General features: G+C 38.9%; 1 protein-coding gene across 1 annotated transcript; it reads right to left on the minus strand.

Moving 5' to 3' along the window:
- Nucleotides 1-1,360: 1,360 nt before the first annotated feature.
- tfa (transferrin-a) lies at nt 1,361-9,516 on the minus strand. The gene is made up of 17 exons (XM_061083763.1): nt 9,430-9,516; nt 9,198-9,343; nt 7,959-8,061; nt 7,649-7,840; nt 7,306-7,432; nt 7,114-7,169; nt 6,256-6,428; nt 5,075-5,225; nt 4,804-4,961; nt 4,596-4,692; nt 4,483-4,503; nt 3,793-3,957; nt 3,345-3,489; nt 2,739-2,806; nt 2,411-2,613; nt 1,818-1,992; nt 1,361-1,666 (listed from the first exon to the last, which is right to left on the minus strand). The coding sequence occupies exons 1-17, from the start codon at nt 9,467-9,469 to the stop codon at nt 1,623-1,625; spliced, it is 2,064 nt and encodes a 687-aa protein (XP_060939746.1). The 5' UTR covers nt 9,470-9,516; the 3' UTR covers nt 1,361-1,622.
- Between the last annotated feature and the right edge of the window lie 2,611 nt (nt 9,517-12,127).

Raw genomic sequence — 12,127 nt, forward strand, 5'->3', positions numbered from 1 at the left:
ATTAGATAAGAGCAGTACCAAGTTCTGCATGGACACTTTGCAGGATGCAGTACTGCCATTCCAATCAATATTTTCCCACAATAATCACCTTCAAATCAAGTCAACAAAGTTTGAAATTGGATGTACGCTAGATAATTGTTGCCTTGACTTAATTCACGTTTCAACTTTTTATTTGTATTTATTTATCAATTTATTTTCAATCATGTAACACTGCATTTAATTGTTTCCTGTTTTGTTTTCAACCCTTCAGTTTTAATTCATACAGCACCTTGTACATAAGCAAAATGTATAATAAAACACACAGACACAAATATACCTTTTGTCTCTAGCAGATGTGTATAAAAAGCCCAAAGTGCCCATGTCAGGAAACACTATATACTTAAATGTCATACTTTGATTTATCACATCTGCTTAATAATTTCCTTATTTTTATTAATTATTGTTTTAATGGATAAAGTTTGTTTACTTTAGTTGTTGTTGTAGTTTAATGAGGATTGATGTTTTTCATTTTGCCCAGTGGATAAAGTAATAAACTTGTCTGGAGGTATGATCCTTTTTTGGAAGGGGCTTTACTTACTTTAATTTTAGAGCGTAAAACATAATGGTGAAAGGAAAAATGATCATATGATCTGTTTCTTTGACAACTGAGCAAAATCTGCCAGTTTAGTGGTGAGTCCTCTGTGGTGATCTGATACCAAGTAACACCAGAGAAAAAAATGTCTTGTATAGCTGCAATGATCAAAAGAAAATTGCTCTGGCTATCAATTAATTGTTTAAGCCACTCAAACGTGAGAATTGTAAGTATTGTATTTAATAATCAATTGATTTATTATTAATGAATAAATATACAAATATAGACACTTGACAATGAAAAAGGTTGTTTCTGTATTTTTAAATTTATTTATTTCCACACTTAAGACGTGAAAAGCAGCAAGTTACTTCATTTGAGAAGATGGATCAATACAAATTTTTTAATTTTTTACTTGAAAAATCTGGGATTGATTATCAATAGTTGTCATCTTCAGGGATAAGAAATAAGAAATAAACAAGACACCATACACCAATAAGGCAAAGTGGCTGCTCAGGGCTGCCCTGGATGGCCCCATAATCTTTTCATAATAATTTATTCAGTTGTCACTATTAAGTGGTTATTATCTGGGTGATTATTTCGTTTTTTACAGTGATTTAGCTTTCATCATGTATGTTTTTCTTTTTACATTATCTTTACTTAATGCAAGTCATTACAGCAAATACACAAGGGCTTGTACTTTTCTGATTTAATTTTCTCCTTAATTTAATATACCTACATGTGCATTTTTCGAAACACATTTATTTAAAATAAACACATACTGTCTCAAAATCAGCATTCAAAAAGGCTTTATTTGAGAAAAGTGAGGCATGGATCAACAAAATATGATTGATTTAATAAAAAGATATCATTTAGCTCCAACAGCATGAAAAGGGCCGCACATAGATGTTCAGGTCGCTCTTCTCAAAATGGGTTTACATTTGAGGTCAGTAAGAAAATACTCAAAGCATGTTTTGGGTCAATTGTGGGAATTGCTGGAAGATGCTTGAATCACAGAGCCCCAGCTGAGGTGCAACAAAGTCCACGATCCCCTTCAGTTGTTCTGACACATATTGTAAGTGCAAAGCTGTTCCAGATCTGTCAGGAAGAAAGAAAACACATAAAGTGACTTGTGAGTGGAGAGCAGAAACTTTATTATTACGGTGTGTATGTCTGAAGTGTCCAGGCTATTGTTTATCTGTCAAATTACTGTCCCATTAATGTTTAATCAACCTCCAGCGGTACAAACCTGATTCTTTGCAAGTTCTGAGTGAACTCATCACGGTCATGTATTCTGGTCCCAAAAACTTTTCATAGTCATCACCAGGTGGAATCTCCTGGAGACATTTAGTGGAGGACTTGAAGATGCTGTCCGGTCCGAATATTGTGAACGCATCACTGCTGGAACTAGGTCCAAAATTGTCCTAAAATAAAATAGAAAAATGTTGATTTAATAAACAATGAATAATTTATACATGTATACCAGAGTCAAAAAAACAAAGGCAATACAGTACAGTTCAAAGTTAAAGAGAATTTCAACACCAGCGGGAAAAGCTGTGACTGTAGACTTTTTAAAGTATTTGACAATATGATTTGTTCTTGGTGCAAACAAGGCCGATATTTGACCAAAGAAGAAGATAAAACATTAACAAATAAATAAATAAATAAATAAAGCATCCATTACAGTAAAACAAAAAATAGATAGATTATGGTATGGTTGAGGACAGAGGAGAGATTTATGGAAGCCAAATTATGATGATCTATAAACTTTGTCCATAAAATGAAATATTTTCTAGTGCAAAAAAACAAAAACTAAAAGAAACCTGAAGATGAATCACTGACCTGCTGTTGCTTCAGAAAGTCGACAATCTTGGTGCGCATCTCTGAACGGGTTACCACAGCGTGGGCGGGCACTTGAGCCAAGTTGCATTTCACAAAGTCAGTGACTGGCACTGGAACCTTGCCAAGGCCAGGGCAGATCAGCTCATAGTCACTGGACTGGAGTGGACCGGACGGGAGATCTTTGGCCCAAGCTGGTCCTTTACCTTTGACAAGAGGAGAAGGGATGGAAGAGAAGAAGAAGGGGAAGACGAGGGATGGAAGAGCGCTGCAGCTTTATCAGGAACAACTCTGTCATAGATGTGAGAGCTGGTCAGCATCAGTTGCTTACCATCTGTGTTTTCTCCGACGGTTGTGTGTTTGACGAAGGCAACATCACCGGAACCTTCAGCCAGACACCTGTAAAAACAGGCACAACATATATGGAGATGATGTTCCCATCCTATAGCAGGGAGCCGTGGAAGAATAATCAGAGGAAGAGTTTGACATTTTTGGTAATACGCCTAGTTTCGGTAATATGCGTTACTGGGACATCAGAAACGTACAGAGTGCTGTACGTGATGACGGGGCTTCATGGTAACTCCAGCCCGTGGGATCAGGGAACAACTTAATTCAGGCCATATTCAAACCCGAGCGGCTGCAGTAAGGACTCAGAATTACTACATGGCCCAAGAATCAAAATGATAAATGATACAGCCAGACCAGACTCCAGTGCTGACACACTACTGGGGAAGTATTTTTACTTTTGTGACAATCTATGCTTACAACATACACGTAGTTTAAGGGGTGTGAGAGAGAGGAGTATTATCTGCGCTACTCAGTATTCTCAGAGAGAAATAAAATCTGTGTATTTCCCATAAAGTCCAACTACTACTTTAACATATAGTACATGTACATCAAACCATCAACAGAGATTAACTGCAGTGCTGCATCTTACCTAAAAGCTCCAGCGTAGCTGTAGTACCTCTCTCTAGGACTGGCTTCACACTTGGACATAGAGTTCTCATCTCCAACACACAGAGCACAGAGCGAAGAGGTGGGGTCCAGGGCTCCAGGGGCACAGCTACTACTGAAATAAGTCGCTGGGAGATGTGTTGTGTGGTTAAAATTGTGTAGACAAAAACAGCTCAACAATTACATTCATGCACTATAGTTTTGTTAAGGTTTTGGGAAAGATGGTGGCAAAACATATTGTAAACATAAAAAACTTGAAATAACTTAAAGTTTGGCTGTGACAAGTGGACATTGTCGGAAAAAAATCAGTAAATGAACATTTTCAAACAAAATGTTGTCTCTCCACAATAGAAGACATTATTATGCTTTGATTTAATTTCAAATAAGAACTTGGCAGTTCTTAGCGGGAGAATTAGCCTCTGGTAACTCACAGAAGTCGCAGTTTTTAGTTTCTTCATAGATGCGACCCATAGGGATGTTCCAGCCAGCGCTTTTTCCAATGCCTGTGTGGCAAGACTTCTTGCCCTTCAGGTCTGACCAGGTCTTCACTGTACCTTTCTTTACCACAGCGACAGCATAATAAGAGGAGGCTATGGCTACAAGAGTGGAGGGATGGAAAGACCTTGATCAGAAAACTACCATAATTATGAACTCATTTCACCTAAAGATCACCTTGAGATGCATGAATGTCCTTATAGAAGTCCAGATTGGTACATAATTGTTTTGTTTGGTTAATTACATACAATTCTACACGATAGAATTATCCTTAGAGGGAAGATTTACAGGGTTTAAGTTCCAATCAGCTGTTTGTTCAACAGTCAATAGTTCAGTCAGTGCAGCAGGTCACTGAACAAGACAAAATAACGTTACGTTTTACCTTAGGCAGGTATAAATTGAAATATCTATGGAGAATAACATTTCTTTGTATTGATATTCACAAGGCAATTCCCTAGAAATTATTTGGAAACAGATAAATTGAATAACAAATCAATACAATATATTGTTATTGGTTAGATGTTTCCTCAGGTTTTGTGTGTATTTGATTGTGATACAAATAATTCCTTGTTTCATTTTAAGTGCCGGATGTGTAGAAAGAAGAGAAACACAAACTGGTTTATTACCTGCACTTGCAACGCACTGGTCTGTGAAGAGAAAGACATGCAAATATTATTCAGGTCGATAAATGTGGAATAAAAACACAGTGCATAAGATTATTTCAGTGCGATCATCTGACCTGCATTATACTGCTCCACCATAGCAGGAACCAGACCACATTTTCCAGCTGTGTACACATGACCTCCATCCACTGCCACTGCATCAGCCTCTTTAAACTGCAGGTGGTTTAGACATAAACAGAAAATCACAACCCAGTAGCACAAAATTAAGCAAAAGTATTCTAAAGTTAACAACAGTTTTGTATGTTTCAGCCAGGACTGTTTTACCATAATCTTTTTCAGGCAGTCTTCAGGTGAGAGGCCTCTGATGCAATCAAACTTGGTTTCAGCTGTTGACAAACTGTTGCTGCTCCACTCGTCACACATGGCTGTGTCGCCCACAACACACCATTTTACGTTGTCAGACGTGGTGCTTGGGGTTTTCCCTGTGAAGAGAAGTAAGATATAATCATAAGCCAGTGGCTGCAGTCAAGATATCTGTTTCTCTGGTTGTTATGAAAGTCAGTCAGTGTGTTTTATCTGCTTGTGTTTACAGTACCTTTCTTTATGGTTTCAATGCTGTCTAAGTACTTAGGACCCAGATACATGATGCGGTCCATCTTCTGGGGCAGCTGCAATAGCTTCGTTGTTGAGTCCTTGAACATCAGGTTCTTTCCATTATATGTCCCCGACGAGAAAAGGTCAAAGCCCTGAAAACACACAAACAAACAAATGTTCAGGCAACTGATTGAGTGTACACCTCGCAGGCGGCGGGGGCAAAAAAAAGAGGGGGTACGTGCGCCGGAGCGTCCACGTGACTGCCTCTTGTCCAGTCGTGCGATCGACCCGCACTGCTTTCGCGATCGACGTATTGGGCACCCCTGATCTATCATATCACTGTGTGGGGAATTGGCAAATGGCGCCCCCTGCAACTGCCGGCGCCCCTGCTTGATGCTGTGTGGGAAGGGGGAAGGGGAGGGGGCGCAGGGGACAGTTCAACTCTGGGTCTCCCAAATGGAAAGGACAAGGGGGGGACCGGGGAACGATTATTAGGTCACCAAGGTCAAGGTCAAGGTGAATTGATTTTGTCTTAACTTCTGGACGAGTGACAGTGTTGGGGGATGGGAAATTTGTTGATTGTCGAGTGCAAGTGTGCAAAATAAGCACAGAGATGGACAGGAAAAGGCCAAAGCCATCAGGTGCCCAATTTAGAAAAAAAAAGAAAAGAAGAAGAGGAGAAACGAGCAAAACATACAGGTATGCCACTATGTTCTCTCTGTATGATTATGGTATCCATGTCATGAATGAAGGGCTAATGTTAATTGGTGGGTATAATTCTTACGTTTGTTAGGCTTGCTATGTTTTCTGTTCTTAGTGCAATAGTGTAATAATTAGATTTTCTTTAGTGTGTTTTTACATTTACAATTATTTATTCTTTATTGTATTTGTATATTATTCTTAATATTTGATATTATATATATTATATCTCTGCTTTTGTTAACTTTTTTCTATATCTGATTGTATATATTTGTGCCACTTTTATGTTGTAACTTATACTGTGTTGTGCTGAATTGTGTGCATTGATTCTCTTGTTAGTGTGTTATTCAAATGTTCTATTGAAGGATTTGTGCATTTGAGAAATTTAAGTTTCTCTTTCACTTATATTGTTATAATACAAAAAAAAGGGGGGGTCTCGCCCGGGCGCAATTCCATGTAGAACCACCACTGCTGTGAACTTACCAGCGCCTTTGCTGAGTCGAGGCTTTTCCAGATGAGTTCCGCCATCTCCTGGTCATCAATGCGAGTGACAACAGCATGACTTGGAACTTTGGCAAGGTTGCACTTCTCATACTGGTCCATGGGCTTTCTGGTGTCATCAGTACACAGCAGCTCATAGTCGCTCCTTTCTGCATCTGAAAGAGGTTAACAACAGGGATTTTAGAATGTTTTTTTTTTTTTTGTCTGTTTCAATCTTACAGTTTCAAATATCTCACGTAACTATCCTCACACTGATACGTTTGACTCTTTATGGTTTAGCAAAGGAGTAGTTTGCTCATATGGATATCAGCTAGGGAGTGAGAATCTTATTTGTGTTTTTGAATCTAAATGTTATGTAAAACAAAAAACCTGATAAAGAATTGGCATTTATTTGACAAAACCGTGAGAAAGGAAGTAAAAGAAATTAAATGTAAAATAATAAATAAACCGAGATTGGTTCCACCTACAGCTGATTGTCACTGGGGGGGCAATGAGATGGACAGAGTTAGTTTTGATATAAGAAGGAGAAATAACGTAGAAAGTGCAAGATATTTAAAATAGAAATTATGGTTTAAATAATAAGATTTAGAGCTCGTTATAATATGGTAATAGAATGTGTGCCCATTATAGTTCAGTGATTGTGATATGAATGTGACGGTGCCCGATCAACACTGCTGTTGTTTGTTCTGTTGTTATTTCAAAAGACAAAAATATCGAATACAATTCATAGTTAAAATAAGACATTTAGGAGGATTTCTGCAAAAAGACATTTGACAATTCTAAATTCATATAATACAATAATTCACAACATGTTGGGAGAGATGATTGAGTCACACTGACCAGGGACAGTGAGATGCTTCACAAAAGCTACTTCTCCTGCTCCTTCTTTCAGACACCTGTTAAACAGTACAGAGCAGACATGCATCAGCATCAGAGTCATCATCACAGTAGTATTGGTCATTTCCACAGAAAGGATAGGGCAGTGAAAGTCAAGTAAACTGAAACAAATCAAAGAAAGAAACTCATACTGACTGGAAAGCCCCGTGGTAATTATAATAAGGATTAGAGTCGTCCTTGGCGCAGTTTACTTTGCACAGCTCGCATAGCTTCGGGTTTGTTGCCCCTGGAGCACAGCTGGACAGGAAGAACTCGGCCACCGCTGCAAAATCAAAAGTCATGGCAGCTCAACTCCGCCCCCAAACCAAAATTATAGTGTCAGTGCATCAACATCCTTCTATTGTTTGGTATTTACATCATTTATTCCACACATCATCCTTTTCAGGTTTTTGACCTGATAAAATTTATAACTAAATCTGATGTAGTGCCTGTGCAACTTCGTTGTTTTTGAGCATTGCGTTAAAAACATTAGACTCACCATCCTCCAAGCTTCTGTCATCAATGCCTGCCCAAGTAATTAAATCCTTGTTGAGCAGAGTTCCTATGGGAATGTTCCAGCCTGCAGATTTCCCTAGCCCAGTATGGCAGGATTTCTTCCCCCTGAGATCCGAGAATTTAAATCCTGAGTCCCTCTTCACCACAGCAACAGCGTAGTAACAGGTCTCAGCAGCTGGATGAACAACCACGAATGTGTGCAAAAAGTTAAAACACATAGTGCAAACAAGATGCACAACATCCTTTGAATCATGCTTATTTTGACAGTAAAGAGAGTTGATTAGTGAACATACAGGTGCCGTACTGCTCAGCAATTATGGGTCGCAGATTGATACCATCCAGTCCAGCAGTGAAGATGTCCCCTCCATCTAAAGTGATGGCATCTGCCTCACCAGCCTATTAGAAAAAAGATATTTACCAAATATGCCTATTTTATTGGTATAAATGCAGTGGAAATGTAATCAATCACTGATCCTTCTTAAAATGTTGTATCATTGCTTGAAAACTCTAATTTATGTAAATAACACGTCTCAACAACAGTCCAGGGGTAAATCTATTTAACAGCTGTTTTTGCACAGATTTTAAATCTTCCTGTTAAGTATGATGGGTTCAAGTGTGTAGAAATTTTGCATTTTGGCCTTTGTGGACAGAAACTTTTTATTCAGGTGAAGGTAATATTAACAATGATGACAACTATATTATCATTATTATTATAACTGCTATTTAAATAGATAGCTACAGTAGATACTTTATTAATACAGATGGGAATAAAGGCATAGGACTAATAATAGGTCAAAATGAGTCAAGAATAAGTTCACTGCATTGAGATGAAAGTCTGGCCACCAGCCTGGTCTGGTCACCGTAAAGAAGTATGTGCTAATGGAGATATTGACAATACAAATATTTTAAGTTCAAGGTGTTTGAAAGACACAAGTAGCCGAGGCATGAAAATAACAAGAATACATAAAACAAATAAATCGATCAAAACAGAAATCCCGATAATAACAAATATATTTAGATTTATTCATTTAGATTTCAATTTATTTAATCAGTGTTGGAGGAATTATTTGGACATCACAATAATCTGAATGTGTGTAAATCTAGTATAGTCTAATATTTTATATATATTTGTACATCCAACATTTAAAGTAAGTGGAAGTACTTACTATGCAGGTTTGCCTCTTTTACAGTAGTAATCATAATTAAAAATCTTCATCATCATCATCATCATAGATTTGATAACGATAACTGTGCACCTTCGAAAATATGTCATTTACATCAAATATCATATCAATATACCTACATCAGATTTACTTTGTCAGATTATTTTGCTGTTGCCTCTTTACTTAAGGATCTGAATCCTCCATCCACCACTTCTTCAATGAATTGAAATCTGAATTAGAGTGATGGTAATATATATACAGTATATACAGTATATAACAGATCAGTCAGAGCATCCACGCTGAAAGAAGCAATGGAGACCTGTGTGTGCTGATGCAGTGATGTTGTGGGTGTGTTGTGAGTGTTGGCACCTGGATGGCGGTCAAACAATCCTTGGTTACGCTTCTCTGCACACAGGTGAAGACCGGGGCCACACCACTCAGGGCGTCACACTTCGCCTTCTCTTGCAGCGACGTGACGCACCACCTCACGTGGGGGTGGCAGGAGGCGATGGTGGCTGTAAATGTACAAGTTGGAATGAATAAATCAGGCAAAGATGCAAAGACGGAACAGGCCTGTGCACAATTTCAAAGAGGTCTTTACCGAGGCATCCGAGCAGCGGCAGGAGCAGGAGGGGCTTCATGTCGGGCGGGTGGGTCTCCTGCAGGTCAGCACAGAGTGGAGCTGCAGGGAGGCAGCTCAGGCTTCTTATAGCGAGCCTCACTGCAAAAAAAAAAAAACAAAAAAAAAACCTTTGCTCAGGTTTCCTAATGTGTGCATGCGCCTGTGTACCGATGGCAGAGAAAACGTCCGAAATGTCGTCACATTGGAAAGTCACCGAGGCTGTCAAACAACCGTGACACTGTGTGAACTCATCCAGCAGAACAGTCATGTGTCCCAAAGCTATTCGCCTTCATGCAGGATCCTTATATTCAAGATTTCTGTCAACGTTTCATTTTAAACTTGCTGTCACACATTTTTGCTTTATATGATATATATTATATCAACATGTTGTGCTTCGTCTTTGATTCCTTTCCTCTACTCTTCGTATACTGTGTCATGCCCTTATCTTAAATCACATGATTTCATTATTGTACTGCAGCCAGCTTATAAAGACAGAAACATTAAGAGGGGGTGAATTTTACTTATTCCAATTTTTTAATATATAGTTTTTATCACTTTGTAAAATAATTTTGGTAAAACTTTGTTAAACCCAAAGTCATGTTTACAGAGTCAATATTACCCAACACAGGAGCTTAAGTTCATGTTGATTTGTAAACCGAACCAATAACGCCTGCTCTTTTGTGAAGCATGTGACCCAATAACTTGGACGATATATTTTGTAATTTTGTTAGACTTTGATCTAAGCAGATAGACTGGATGGATTTCAGATACTGCCTCCTAAGTCTTTGTGACACAACTGACGGTGAAGATGTTTACCAGGCCAGGTTTTCTCTCTTTGTCCATCTCTTGAACCCTGTTCACCTCACTGTGTTTTCCTCTTTGTGCTCATTACCTTGCGTTACCCCAGTCTGTGTGCATTGGTCCTGCTGGGAATATTACCTGAGGGTCGTTCAAGGTGGAGCTGTCTAAAATCTAGAAAGAACGTTGATCAGAAACTTATTGCCTAGCGTGTGATAACATATGACAAGTTACAAAGTGTCACAAAGACTTCAGGCATCATGTTGATCTTATCGAAATGCTAACATGGAGGAGGCAGGGTTTCACGACCTATACTGCAAGCAGCCACCAGGGGGCCATCAAGATGATTTTGTTTCCCTTCTTGAAAGCTGTCATGTCATCCATCTTTAAACAGTCTATAGCTGTTTTCAGACTTGCACTGGACTCCATAGATCCTCTGTATTTATTTCCAGAGGAGGTGAATGTTGGAACTCAAATTTCCGAATGAGATGCTCCGCAGTTTCTCCGGACTTTATCCGCCTGATCTCCTAGCATAAAGTCCGTAGAAATCCAGGAGACTTCTAACACGTGACAGAGGCAAAACTAAAAAAAATTTTTTTGTGAATCTACATTCCGAAACTCTTACTGTGCCTTTGTCCATCCGCTGACACTTCACTCAACAGTGTTTGTGTTAGTGACACCTCCTGATAACACAGTCGGCAACAACATTATCCCGATCTTATTGCACAAGATGGAATTCACTACATGCATTATTCATTCAAATAAAATAATGGCAAAAGCTGGCTGTGTCGAGTTTTGTGTTTTTAAAGCGAACAAAATATCTTGAATTCCAGAATAAAACGATTTGTATAAAAAGTCTGGTTTTGGATTCATTTTTGTATTTGTAAATGAGTATTTTCAAGCATGTCGCTCATCAATAATTTGAAATAATCTCAACTTTGTTATCAAGCTGCCTGACAAGGTCCGTGAGGCCATCCTGACTGGGCCTACTCAGATAAGCTTATCATTAGTGTACGTTGTCCTGTACCATGCCGAGCAGGGTGTTGAACAAGGCATTATGGATTGGATATACGCACATTCTCAGTCTGTTTTGTCATGAGCTTGTTCTTGATACGTCACTTGCAATAGTGCCACTATAAGGAGGGAAAGTGTTGTCAAGGCACATCGTATAAAGTATTTTACATTTGAAAGAGGTAAAAGTCGAAAATACCTCTAGGAGTCAACTGTGACATAATCCTCAGATAGTGACGATCACCGGACATCCACACACATTTTATTTGATATATTCTCTTTCTTTTCTGTATAACGTTGCATTTGTTCTTTTTCTGTTGTTACCTTGTGTTTTTTTTTCTGAAGTTATATTGCCCAATCCATGTCTGTCTGGACACATTGGTGTTGATTGTTGTACTCATATTTACCTCCTGTCTCTGTAATGTCCATTCAGCATTGCACTTATATATATTGAAAATCCTTCAATAAACAGATTTTGATTTGAAAGAGGTCAAAGTCGAATATACCTCTGTGAGTCGACTGTGACATAATCCTCAGATGGTGACGATCACCTGACATCAACACATCATGTTAACATTCTTGACCAGGGCAAGAATGCCCTGGTCAAGAGGCACCCCCCCCCACCCCACACACACACATCTGGCTTATGTATATGCAACCTTTGAGTAATGTTACTTTCTACCACAGCACCTTTGTAGGTCAAGATATGTGGGGAGGGCGGAGTGTCTTCAGACTAGACTTTACCAGCAAGACTCATGGTTCAACACAATCCTGCCTCAACCATGAGAGACAGGAGCCTTCTCTGTGTGAGCCCCCCCCCCCAAAAAAGTCCACTAAGTCTATCAGAGCCCACCCTTGCTCGTAAATG

This window comes from Limanda limanda, chromosome 13, assembly GCF_963576545.1.
Source record: "Limanda limanda chromosome 13, fLimLim1.1, whole genome shotgun sequence".
NCBI lineage: Eukaryota > Metazoa > Chordata > Actinopteri > Pleuronectiformes > Pleuronectidae > Limanda > Limanda limanda.